The 11227-nt window shown below is 38.6% G+C and overlaps 2 protein-coding genes across 2 annotated transcripts in view; one reads left to right on the plus strand and one right to left on the minus strand.

Annotated features, from left to right (window-relative positions):
- The window catches only part of pwp2h (PWP2 small subunit processome component), a 12682-nt gene extending 5508 nt beyond the window's left edge, over nt 1–7174 (plus strand). The window contains exons 9-21 of the mRNA XM_027156113.2: nt 56–126; nt 562–698; nt 769–917; nt 1147–1294; nt 1437–1587; nt 1956–2136; nt 3720–3867; nt 3983–4091; nt 4381–4446; nt 5277–5495; nt 5870–6020; nt 6248–6322; nt 6484–7174. Of these exons, the coding sequence (XP_027011914.2) occupies nt 56–126; nt 562–698; nt 769–917; nt 1147–1294; nt 1437–1587; nt 1956–2136; nt 3720–3867; nt 3983–4091; nt 4381–4446; nt 5277–5495; nt 5870–6020; nt 6248–6322; nt 6484–6658 (1780 nt within the window). The 3' untranslated portion in view covers nt 6659–7174. The remainder of the gene's footprint in view (nt 1–55; nt 127–561; nt 699–768; nt 918–1146; nt 1295–1436; nt 1588–1955; nt 2137–3719; nt 3868–3982; nt 4092–4380; nt 4447–5276; nt 5496–5869; nt 6021–6247; nt 6323–6483) is intronic.
- A 370-nt stretch (nt 7175–7544) lies between these two features.
- zgc:64002 (uncharacterized protein LOC393330 homolog) lies at nt 7545–10593 on the minus strand. The gene is made up of 3 exons (XM_027156117.2): nt 10334–10593; nt 9907–10114; nt 7545–9072 (listed from the first exon to the last, which is right to left on the minus strand). Exons 1-3 carry the CDS (start codon nt 10491–10493, stop codon nt 8640–8642), a joined length of 801 nt encoding a protein of 266 aa, XP_027011918.1. The 5' UTR covers nt 10494–10593; the 3' UTR covers nt 7545–8639.
- Between the last annotated feature and the right edge of the window lie 634 nt (nt 10594–11227).

An 11227-nucleotide genomic window follows, 5' to 3' on the forward strand; every position in this document is an offset into this window, starting at 1 on the left:
GTATATATTATGGTGCAATTTCATGTTGATGTTTTCTTTTGCTTTAAACCACCAGTATTTCAGATCAGAGGATTTCAGCTATAGCCATGAACCCCACCGGAGACTGGATCGGTTTTGGCTGTTCAGGTACAGACTCTGGGTTTTTATTTGTCACAGATGTGTTGAAATGTAAACCTGGGCTCTCCTCTGCGTCTGTGCAAATAAATAAACTGCATTTAAGAAAAAAATATAGAATAGAAATAAGAAGAAATAACAGAATGTGATGTGCAATTATGTTGTATGTAGCAATGGTTTAATGTGTGCAAACATTTGCAGAATAGAAAGTTGTAGTGATTAATGTTGTATGTGTTTAGTGTGTTGTGTTATTTTAAATCTGGGCACTGATGAGGTATTAGGAGCAGATTTAAGGATTCAGAAAAAGTCCCAATGATCATTACTGAGCCTCTTCAGGTAAAACTAATCCAGGTGGAATAATGCTGTAATGGCCAGATATTAGGATTATTGAAGTGAAATGGCTTCCTGTGTGTGGAAATCTTTACCGCTTCCTGTTGTTTTTTAAAGGTCTTGGACAGCTGCTGGTTTGGGAGTGGCAGAGTGAATCCTATGTGTTCAAGCAGCAAGGGCACTTTAACAACATGGCCTCTCTGGCGTACTCTCCGGACGGACAGTATCTGGCCACCGGAGGAGATGATGGCAAGGCAAGTCCCACTAATGTAGATGTAAAATGACTGAATCATGAGTACTATCTAATTTTTCCATCATTTTCAGGTGAAAGTCTGGAACACCTCAAGCGGCCTGTGTTTCGTCACGTTCACTGAGCACACGAGCGGCATAACAGGCGTCACCTTTACTTCCAGTGGCTTCGTGGTGGTTAGTGCCTCTCTGGACGGCACTGTACGAGCTTTTGATCTACACAGGTAACAAAATGTGCAAAAAAAAAAGGTCTTTGGATCTTGAGATGGGCGTGAAAAAATAAAAGTCAGCAATCCTAGGAATATCGATTGATTTTGCATGTACAAGCCATGGCACATAGTCGTCATAGGTCTATAATTTTTCACCCCTTGTTTTCTCTTGACCATTTTAGTGTGTAGGCCTCACGTCAACTTCACAACAGAATATCAGTCAACTTTTTTTGTCTCTTTTTAGGTACCGTAACTTCCGAACACTAACTTCTCCACGACCGAAGCAGTTCTCCTCACTTGCGGTGGATGTGAGCGGGGAACTTGTGTGTGCTGGAGCTCAGGACTCCTTTGAAATCTTCCTGTGGTCCATGCAGACCGGACGACTTCTGGAGGTCAGCCTGAACCTATTTATCAATCTAATCATGGCTAAAAGCTTGTGGAATATACACATATAATTGTATGTAAGTGGATTTTAGCTCCACTTAAGCGTTAGGTGTTGTAGGAGTGAAATGTGTGTGTGGTTGTGTGTAACAGGTGCTGAGTGGACACGAGGGGCCGGTGAGCAGCCTGTGCTTTAGTCCCGTACAGTCATTCTTGGCCAGCGTGTCCTGGGACAAAACAGTCCGACTGTGGGACATGAGGGACAGCTGGCAAACCAGAGAAATCCTGCGTCTCACTTCTGATGGTAAATTCTAGTAATAGGACACGTTACCCTGTCTGTAGAACCTGATGTTTGAGGGTACAGAGTAAAGTCTCGATGCTGCCATCATATGTACATATTTTTACAAGCAGCGCTTTCTTTGTATAATGGTCCATACAGATTGTACCTGGCCGGCACTGTTGTAAATATCTGTCCTGTATGGTGTTGTGATGTCTGTATAGTCCTTAGCTCTGTGTGGTTTTATGTAGCACCATGGTCTTAGAATAACACTGCCAAATTCTTCTTGCTGTGTCACTGTCTTTCTTGCCAAAGAGACACAAATAAGTAAACTGGTGCTAATAATTAACAGACACTGGAAGGATCTGAAGTAAAGAATTCTTTCTTCTGCTCAGGTCTGGCAGTGACGTATCGACCGGACGGTCAGGAGTTGGCCGTGGCCTCTCTGGATGGTGAAATCACATTGTGGAATCCTCAGGCAGCGACTCAGACGGGGTCCATAGCCGGCCGCCATGACCTGCAGATGGGTCGCAAAGAGACCGACAAGATCACAGCAAAGCAATCAGCAAAGGGCAAGTGAGTATTTCAGAGGTTAACATGAACAGCAGGGTAGAGACCAGTTCCTTGCCAACACAATAAAGGCCTTCATTAAAAAGATCAGCCCCAGTTATAATGTCTGCAATCCAGATAATTCTCAGGAGCACAGATGAACAACCATACTTTAGATCAGGGGTGAAGAATTTCAGTTTAGCCTAAATTACATTGAGCACAAAGAGGTACTTTTCTTTGTGATCTACTGTATGCTGCACTCTTCAGGACTAGAATTACTGATTGTTGCTCTAGAACAGTGGTCCCCAACCTTGTATGTATAGTTTATTCCGTTGTTTTGTTTTGGTTGCTGTCACTGCAGAAAACCCCGCTTCACACAGATAGCATGTCGGAACTGGCAATAGGGATGTGCTGTGGTGACAATCTCAGGGTATTCCGCCATGACTTTAATCCAGAACACCGGTAGAGTTTCTAACTTTCTAACAACGTCTGTTTCGTGCACATTTTTGCTAATTTATGGGTTAAATTTGAGCAAACACAATATACACGTACACCAAGCACTGTTAAACATGAGAAAGTACCGGTGAACAGAGAGAAGAGCGATACACACCTTCTCTCCACCAAAGCTACAACGCCACTGCCGCTTGCAGCCGCTCAGCTCCATACGTCACCTAAACCCGGCCCGATATCATGATATTTTGCACATGCACGGTATTGGTGCGGCTTTAGGTGACGTCTCAAAGCTCCCGGTTAACCTCTCGTCCATGGAAAGTCGCACAAACCCGAGAGAAATACACCACAGTAAATAAAATGGAAATAATTTAATGTTCCTTTGGTGGCCCGGTACCATTTGGTCCACGGACCGGTGCCGGTCCACATCCCGGGGGTTGGGGACCACTGCTCTGGATGGCAAGCTGTAGTCCACAGTCTCCAGTAGCATTTATTTATTTATTTATTTATTTATTTATTTATTTATTTATTTATTTATTTATTTATTTATTTATTTATTATTTTCTTTATTCATGGGCATCTGTATTCTAAGGGGCTGGCAATCTTCCGTAATTCAGTGCGCATGGATTAAGAGTTTGGTGAATTTACTGAATGATGATTGCTGTTTGAACTACAGTGCAGCTCATGGAACTGTTCTTTGCTCCTTTTATAACCCATGGTATGGGGTTTGATCTGTTTCTGGACCTGGTCATTAAATAACGTGATTTTAATAAATGCTTTTAAAAACTACAAATTGTCAGTATTAATCTCCTTCACACGCAGCTGTAGGGACATAAAACATGTGTGTGTGTGTGTGTGTGTGTGTGTGTATATATACACACACACACACACACACATGTTTTATGTCCCTTCACACGCAGCTGTAGGGACATAAAACGTGTGTGTGTGTGTGTGTATATATATATATATATATATATATATATATATATATATATATATATATATATATATATATGTATGTATGTATATGTATATGTTTTCTTTTTATATTCAGTAAAGTATCTGAATGAAGCAACGGCTCATCTGTCCTTCTACTGCTGGAAGTCTTTTTTTAAACATTTTTTAAGATGAGAGCAAATTTGAACTCTTAATTCCTTCAGGGCCTTCACTTCGCTGTGTTACTCGGCCGACGGAGAGTCCATGTTGGCCGGTGGCTACTCGAAGTTCGTTTGCATTTACAACATCAAGGAGCAGATCCTCATGAAGAAGTTTGAAATCTCCTGCAATATGTCTCTAGATGCCATGGAGGTACAGTCTCATCTGCTCATAATGGATCCTGAATTAGACACACTTGTGTCTGAGGCATCCTGCAATCTGGACTATTTTATTTTATTATTGCTCTCCTGTCACCGTGTACTGTTAGGAGTTCCTGGACAGACGTAAGATGACTGAATTCGGTAGCTTGGCACTAGTGGATGAAGGCACAGGGGATGGGGACGGAGTTCATCTCAGTCTGCCTGGTGTCAGAAGAGGTGAGAGAATTTGTGCTGTCATGATATTGAGCTCAACGAAGACTCATTCAGTGTGATAGTGAATTTTCTTTAACACTTAATCCAGGTCAGTAAAGATTGTACTTTGAAGAGTCTTTAGGTCAGAGGACTTTGTGCTTAACATGGACACACACAATTAACTCCGAGACCGCAATCATAGAACGAGGCAATGTAATTGAAGAACGGCGTACAGGAATGGTGTAATGTAATACAAGATACAAAATGTTCTGTCGATACACAACCATCCATTAGTAACCCCAACATTTTTCAGGTGACATGAGCTCACGACACTTCAAGCCGGAGATTCGCGTCACCTCTCTCCGCTTCTCCCCCACTGGTAAGTAAACACTTTATTCTTTTTTTTTTTTTTTTTTAGGTTTTTAGAATTAAACTATATAACAACTCTAGAGTTTAAGAGAACTGATTGAATTTACATTATGCATTAGTGTGTATGTTTTAGTATTTATAGGTTTGTTACCTCAGTGTCAACATCACCTATGAGATTAAACAGTGGTGGAAGAAAATATCGTGCAGCATTTTTTCTCTCTCTCTCTCGTTCTTTTAATCGTATTTAAAATCGCACGTGCTGGTGAGGTAAAATACTAACCATAATCCTTGAAGAAAGTACCAGTATTCACATGTTTCTGCGGTAACACAGCACATTGCAGTTCCTCTTCCTCACTTTCACCGAGTCAGTGTTTAGCAGTGAGCAGGATGGAGGGATAAACAGGAAGACGAGTCATATAATATATAATATAAAACACAATGTTGCTTCTACAACTACCAGTGTATACCATTTTAATCAGTCAATAAAATCCACACAAGCTAAAATATTGCAAATAAACATTACAGAGTCATTTCCTCCACTGTTTTATGGGATCAGTCTCAAAAAGAGAGAGTACAATTCTTACAAAGGAATGATTTATTATTTAAAATGTAGCTCTTTAGCTGGATTTAAAGCTTCGAACCCGTGATTTAATCTTTCTTATAAGTGGAGAAAATGAAGTGAAATTTACCTCTGGAACAGAAGTCTGTTGAAAAAAAGATGTTTTTGTTTAGTCTGATCACCTCAGGATTTTCATCGATTTCTGTTCTCCAAATAGGACACAGCTTTGTTATATAAACACAAAAAGAAATCATTTCTTATCGTCACTTTGCTTTGTTCAGGACGCAGCTGGGCGGCAGCCTCCACAGAAGGGTTGCTTATTTACTCCCTCGATGCCTCGCTGGTTTTTGACCCCTATGATCTGGACATGGACGTCACACCAACCAGCATCCGACGTCAGCTAAGGAAGAAGGAATGGACATCAGCAATCGTGCTCGCTTTCCGCCTGAACGAGACGTCTCTCATTAGTGAAGTGCTGGAATCTGTGCCTTATAACCAAAGTATGTACAGATGATGATCTTAATATATTTCAGTCAATATTTCATTTCAGGATTGGAAGAAAGTTTTCAGAGAAGGATGGTGCATTATGATGGAAGGCATAGACCTCTAGTTCTTGCCTTGACACACTCGGGGCTTTGAATGTTATGTGAGAAAAAAAAAAGCCACTACCTTTACAAGTAGAATGAAGTAAAGTGTTATGAAATCTAAACTTGGCTGTTGTATTATTCCTTCACACATATCCTGTTGTGCCAGAGCCTTGTGGGTAATTACCGGAACAGTCAGATGATTGAGGGTCTTGTATAAGGGCAGCTTGATTTAAATAAATAAATAAATAAACTCATCTTTTAATTGTGCTTCTCTCTTGCTCTTTAAGTTGAAGTGGTGTCCAGCTCCCTGCCAGACGTGTATGTGGAAAAGCTGCTGGATTTCGTGGCCTCAGCTCTGGAGAGGTCCAGGCACCTGCATTTCTACCTTACATGGGTGCAGAACCTTCTCACCTTACACGGTCAGAAGCTCAAGAACAGGTAAGATGGACCAACAGATCACCTTTGTGCAGATCCCAGTTTTCATTTGTGTTTTTTGTGTACTGGGTACAAATATACTTGTCATCTTAAGTAAACAAACCAAGAGTCCAAACCAACCAGGAAGTGGATGAATTGTTAACACTTAAAAGCGTCATTATTTCACTTTCATGTGGAAAAACATCTGCCTTATTTTTAGTCTTAATTTCACTTTCATATTTGATTGACAGGTCATCAGCAATACTACCGACTATACAGCAGCTGATGAAGAGCAGCCAGAAACACCACAATGACCTCTCTAAACTGTGAGACTAGACACTTCACTGACACAAAAAATATATTCTAGCTCTCTGAAGTTAGAGTATTCAGGGTTTAGATAGTACATATTTACCCTTACGATTTTGTTAGTAGATTAACACATTACTTGGCAAATATTTAACCTCTAACCAATGGCATATTTCCTCAGCTGTGACTGGAACATTTACACTATTCGCTACGCCATGGCTCTGTCCAAACAGAGAGGGATGAAGAGGACGGCGACTGATTCCCTTCATGAGGAAGACGAGGCTTCTTCAGAGGTCATGGGTTCAGAAGATGAAGAGGAGGACATGATGGCTGAGTCACTCCTAGTGGAGAACTGACTGGAATAATAGACTCCTATTTGAAAATAATTTGAAACATGAACTGTAAAAATAACACACCTACAGTCTGAAACTATTTTTCATCTTTTATACAATACATGATTGTGTGTGAAACATGTTTTTTTTTAAAAAAAAAAAAACATAAATATCTTTTTACATGTCTGTCTGTTAGACGTTTCCTTGTCTGTACAGAATTTTGGGGAAGCTTTACCTTTTAGTTTCTTATCAGCTGGTGGCAGAATTTGAATTTGACTGACAGAAGAATCAGTCTGTGCTCGAAGGAGATTAAATGTTTATGCTACTGAAAACGATACAAACCCTGATTCATTTCATGTTGCCAATTAGGAATTGCCGGAAAAACGTCCTTCAAGAAGCAAACAACCTTATGATGTTATAGCTCCCTGTTAAACCTGCTGCGACCAGCATAAGGCATGCTTCTTTTTTTTTTATTAATAAAAACTGCATCAGCAATGTTGTGCCAGTTTACCAAATCTATATAAAATTATATTTATTGTTCATCTTTATGAGAGCTCTTTTTTTATATATATAGTTTATACTATAGTTAGTATTTTTAATCACATAAATTGGGCCTCGTTTGTCAAGCCGTCTGTAAATATTTTTGTAGGCCAAACTAAAGCAAAGCATTCTCATACATCGATCATTACAATTATTGCTGATGAATCACATTTACTGACACCTACAAAACTCCAGAAATGGGAAAGCTGAAAGTACAAAATGAGAACAAGAAAATACTTTTTTTTTTTTAGGCATAATATATTTTTATTATTTATTTTATTTGTGATTACACCATTAAAAAAATATTTTCCACCACATTGATATTTAAATTCTGGAGACAAATTACAGAAAATATGAAGGCCTAAAATAATAAAGGCGAAAAAGAAAATGTTTTTTATTTTTGCTTCCATGCATCCATAAACATTCAACATTGAACTGGCACTTTGATTCATTTTTGGACTGAATGATCCTGTAAGTGTGTTAATGTGCAGCCAGGTCCATATTTGGACAGTCAGCCGTTTTTTATTATTATTATTAATATCTCATTATATGAGTATATTTTCCCAAAGAACTTAAGATTTTTATGCACTTTTTTTTTTTTTTTTACAAAGAACCTTTTTGCAATGGAAACTTTCCATAGATATTAAAAGTTCTTTATAATACCAATTATTTTCTCCCCTGAAGCTCTCATTTACAGTAATTGTGCTGATTACCTGTTCCTTCTCAGAATTTTGCCTTGTTCAAGGTTGTGACTTGCATCATAGTGCTGATTTCTGTCTAGTCCTTATTGTAGTTCCAATCAGACAGTCATGTCATGTGATTACACCTCCATTTTGGGTGATATTTTTCATCATGTGTGACTGAAACCTCTAGAAAATACCACGAGCACATACGACGGCACATATGAAATAAAATCCCCAGTGTAATAAACATGAACAAGGCTTAATTTCTGTATCACCCTTTTTTGCCTTTGGAGTAGAAAGTAAAACAGACTAAATACAAAGTTCACAAAAGGACAGCTGACAGATCTGTAGTTTAATATTTGGTATAAAATAGTATCAGACAAACTCTTTTTAGTATTCAATGGAATTTCAGTATTAAACCAGTACAGCTTTACAGACTCGTGTGTGTGTGTGTGTGTGTGTGTGTGTGTGTGAGAGAGAGAGAAATAGTTTGCCCCAAATCATTCTTATTAAACCTATTATACTTATATAAATTGTGTTTTTATATTGAGATATTTTAATATTCCTCAAATCTAATATTACAACCAGCCGTCACTGCTGGGAAGAACTTCCAAAATTAACTTTATCCACCTGTAAAGATTTATAGATCAGATAATTTTGCAATTCTGTAAGCATCAGATATGCTCAATCTAAGCCTGGCCGATTTTATTTACAAAGTCTTCATGCTTACATCCCTTTCAACAACGAGGTATATTATAACCAGCAAACCGTTTGTCACATCTCTAAATTGTCTTGATAGTCTTCAGAGCAACAACAAAGAAGAAAGCTTCAAAATCAGAAACTTTGTTGTTCTCCCGATCCTGTGCTGGAAAAATGTTGAATTCCTGCACAGTGAAGCCTAGCTTGCAGAGAACATCTTCAACATTTTCTTTGCTCAGCTGGAGACAGGAAAAGCGGGTTTTATCAACATAGTAGAAGGTCTCTCCTAAAACCCCAACCATCACCAGAACTCCACCTGGACGAAGCAACTTTGCTACTCCACAAAGCGCATCTCTGTAAGATTGCATGTCTTTACATGCCGCCTCGAGACACAGGGACGTCATCACACAATCTGCTGGCTCAACGACCTCTGGATGGAAAGGGTTTTCTAAGAGGACGTTACATTTCAGCACTTGTTTCACCCGCTGTCTCAGTTTCACTTCCACATCAGATGAGCTGAAGGAACAGAGTAAAAACTGTTAAATTTGTAACTATCATAATATTTCTCTTCTTTTATTATTACTAGTTTAAACTCACAGAGCATTTTATATTATTTTATTATTTTTAGGTTCTTGTATTCACTAACAAATATTCGTTTCCGATTGTTGGTTTAATTTCTCCGGAAAAAAGACCACATACTGAAATCTGTTGTGGTTTATAGAAGCTATTGATAGGCCCTGATAAATAAAAACATACAGATGAAGCAGAGTGTGCTTCCTTTTACCCATGAAGTTAGGAGAGTCTTCTCAAAACTGTTGACACACAATTGTTTGAATAGGTCACTGGAACTTACAGTCACAAATCTGTTCCAGCTGGATACAAACAGAGCCTATGTGCATGAAGTGAGCTCTGTGAAAATATTTTGGCAGGATGGATGCAAAAGAACTTGAATAATCTTCACCGAGCCCTGCCCTTAACCCACTGAACAACTTTTTTGGATGAACTGTAACAGGGATTGCACCACAGGCTTCAGACCTGATGTTCAGAGATGATTAACCACTTGTTGTCCATCGCATATGGATTTTTTACATAAAATAATGTATGATGCTTTTACAGTCTATCTTGGCGCACCAATGCAAAACCCTGTGCTGTTTTTAAAGGGCTGCTTTCTATTTAAAAATTGAACCACCACTAAAGAACAAGGAATACACTTTACATGGTGTATTTATGCATTTTGAGACATGCAAAATATGCACGTAATGTGCTTGTTTTAAACTGTTTCCACTGTGATGTTTTATATCAGTGCATTAATAGTTGTTGTTCATTCGGCTTCGTTTCCATTTCTCTCACCTTTTGCCATCCATTTCACACACGTATTCAATGATGGGCATCCAGTCAAAGCACCCTTCCTCGTTCTTCACCCATTTCTTGACCTCTTCCCGATTCTTGTCCACGAAATCAGACAGCACGAGCTCATCGAAATGCTCGCACGCGCTGATCACGGTGTGAATCGTCGGTCCGCTTCCAACTTCAATCAGCTTACGTCCTTTGAACTTGCCTACGACGTGCGCGCGCGAGACACAAGTACAGTCAGAAAAACAGGAAAACCTGTGACACTAAGGTGTAAGACATGACACGACTGACAACACGACTCACTAATTTAGCAAAACTCTATGTGCAAAAACTCTCAGATACACCGAATATTACATATTATACATGCAATAATATTCTCGTGTCACATTGATAACGCATTGATGTAGTTTGTTAACTATCTTACCAGTAGAAAAAATCCTGCGTAGACATCCTAAAACAAAAGTAAGATAATTCTTCTCATCAGAGTGTCCTTCTGGACGGGAATAAAAATTACTTATGTAGGCTCTCGGGTCAAAACGCGTCTGATAATAATCCCCCTCTGTAAAACAAGAGCTCTGCGCCATTATTGTTTAGTGAACGTATCACTCTGTAGTAAAGGAGAAGAAATGAATCGTTCGGCTTAATGAATCGAATGACTCTTCAGAGTGAATCAGATTCACCGACTCGTGAACTCTGAAGAGTTATTTAAAAAAACATAAAGCGAACGCAAACATGGACCACAATCTCAACGAAATGAGGAATCCATGCCACTAAGAATTCAGGCTGGTTTCTACCAGTGTTAGTATAATGTAATAACAAAGCACTTATTGAGTGCTTATGACTCGGTGAATCTGATTCACTCTGAAGAGTCATTTAAAAAAAATAAACCGAATGATTCATCATCGATGAACGCAAACATGAACCAGTATCTCAACGAAATGTGGAATCTATGCCACTAAGAATTCAGGCTGGTTTCAGAGCAAAGGGAGGATTTACCTATTATTAAAATTAGTAATAATAATAGAATAATAAAGCACTTAGTGAGTGCTTACGAGTCAGTGAATCGGAGTCATTTAAAAAAAATAAACCGAACGATTCAAAATGAAATAATCAGGAACACCAAGATACTAAAATGTACATTTTGACTTTTAGCCATGTGGTTAACATATTTATTAAAATGTTTACTAATTATTATTATGACTCATTATTTAGACAAAATATTAAAGTATATACAAGAGCAAAAGTGTATGTCTACAATCTGCATTTATTTTCACTACTTCCTCAATATAAAATATCTCTATGAAATATATATATATTC

The sequence above is a fragment of the Tachysurus fulvidraco genome, chromosome 18 (genome assembly GCF_022655615.1).
Source record: "Tachysurus fulvidraco isolate hzauxx_2018 chromosome 18, HZAU_PFXX_2.0, whole genome shotgun sequence".
Taxonomy (NCBI): Eukaryota; Metazoa; Chordata; class Actinopteri; order Siluriformes; family Bagridae; genus Tachysurus; species Tachysurus fulvidraco.

Excerpts from the sequence above, each read along its gene's own strand:
- zgc:64002 (XM_027156117.2), bottom strand. The coding sequence starts at position 10,493 with ATGGCGCAGAGCTCTTGTTTTACAGAGGGGGATTATTATCAGACGCGT. Across the intron at positions 10,115-10,333 it reads ACGCAGGATTTTTTCTACTG|GCAAGTTCAAAGGACGTAAG; the intron begins GTAAGATAGTTA and ends CGCACGTCGTAG. Across the intron at positions 9,073-9,906 it reads TGTGAAATGGATGGCAAAAG|CTCATCTGATGTGGAAGTGA; the intron begins GTGAGAGAAATG and ends CTGTTCCTTCAG.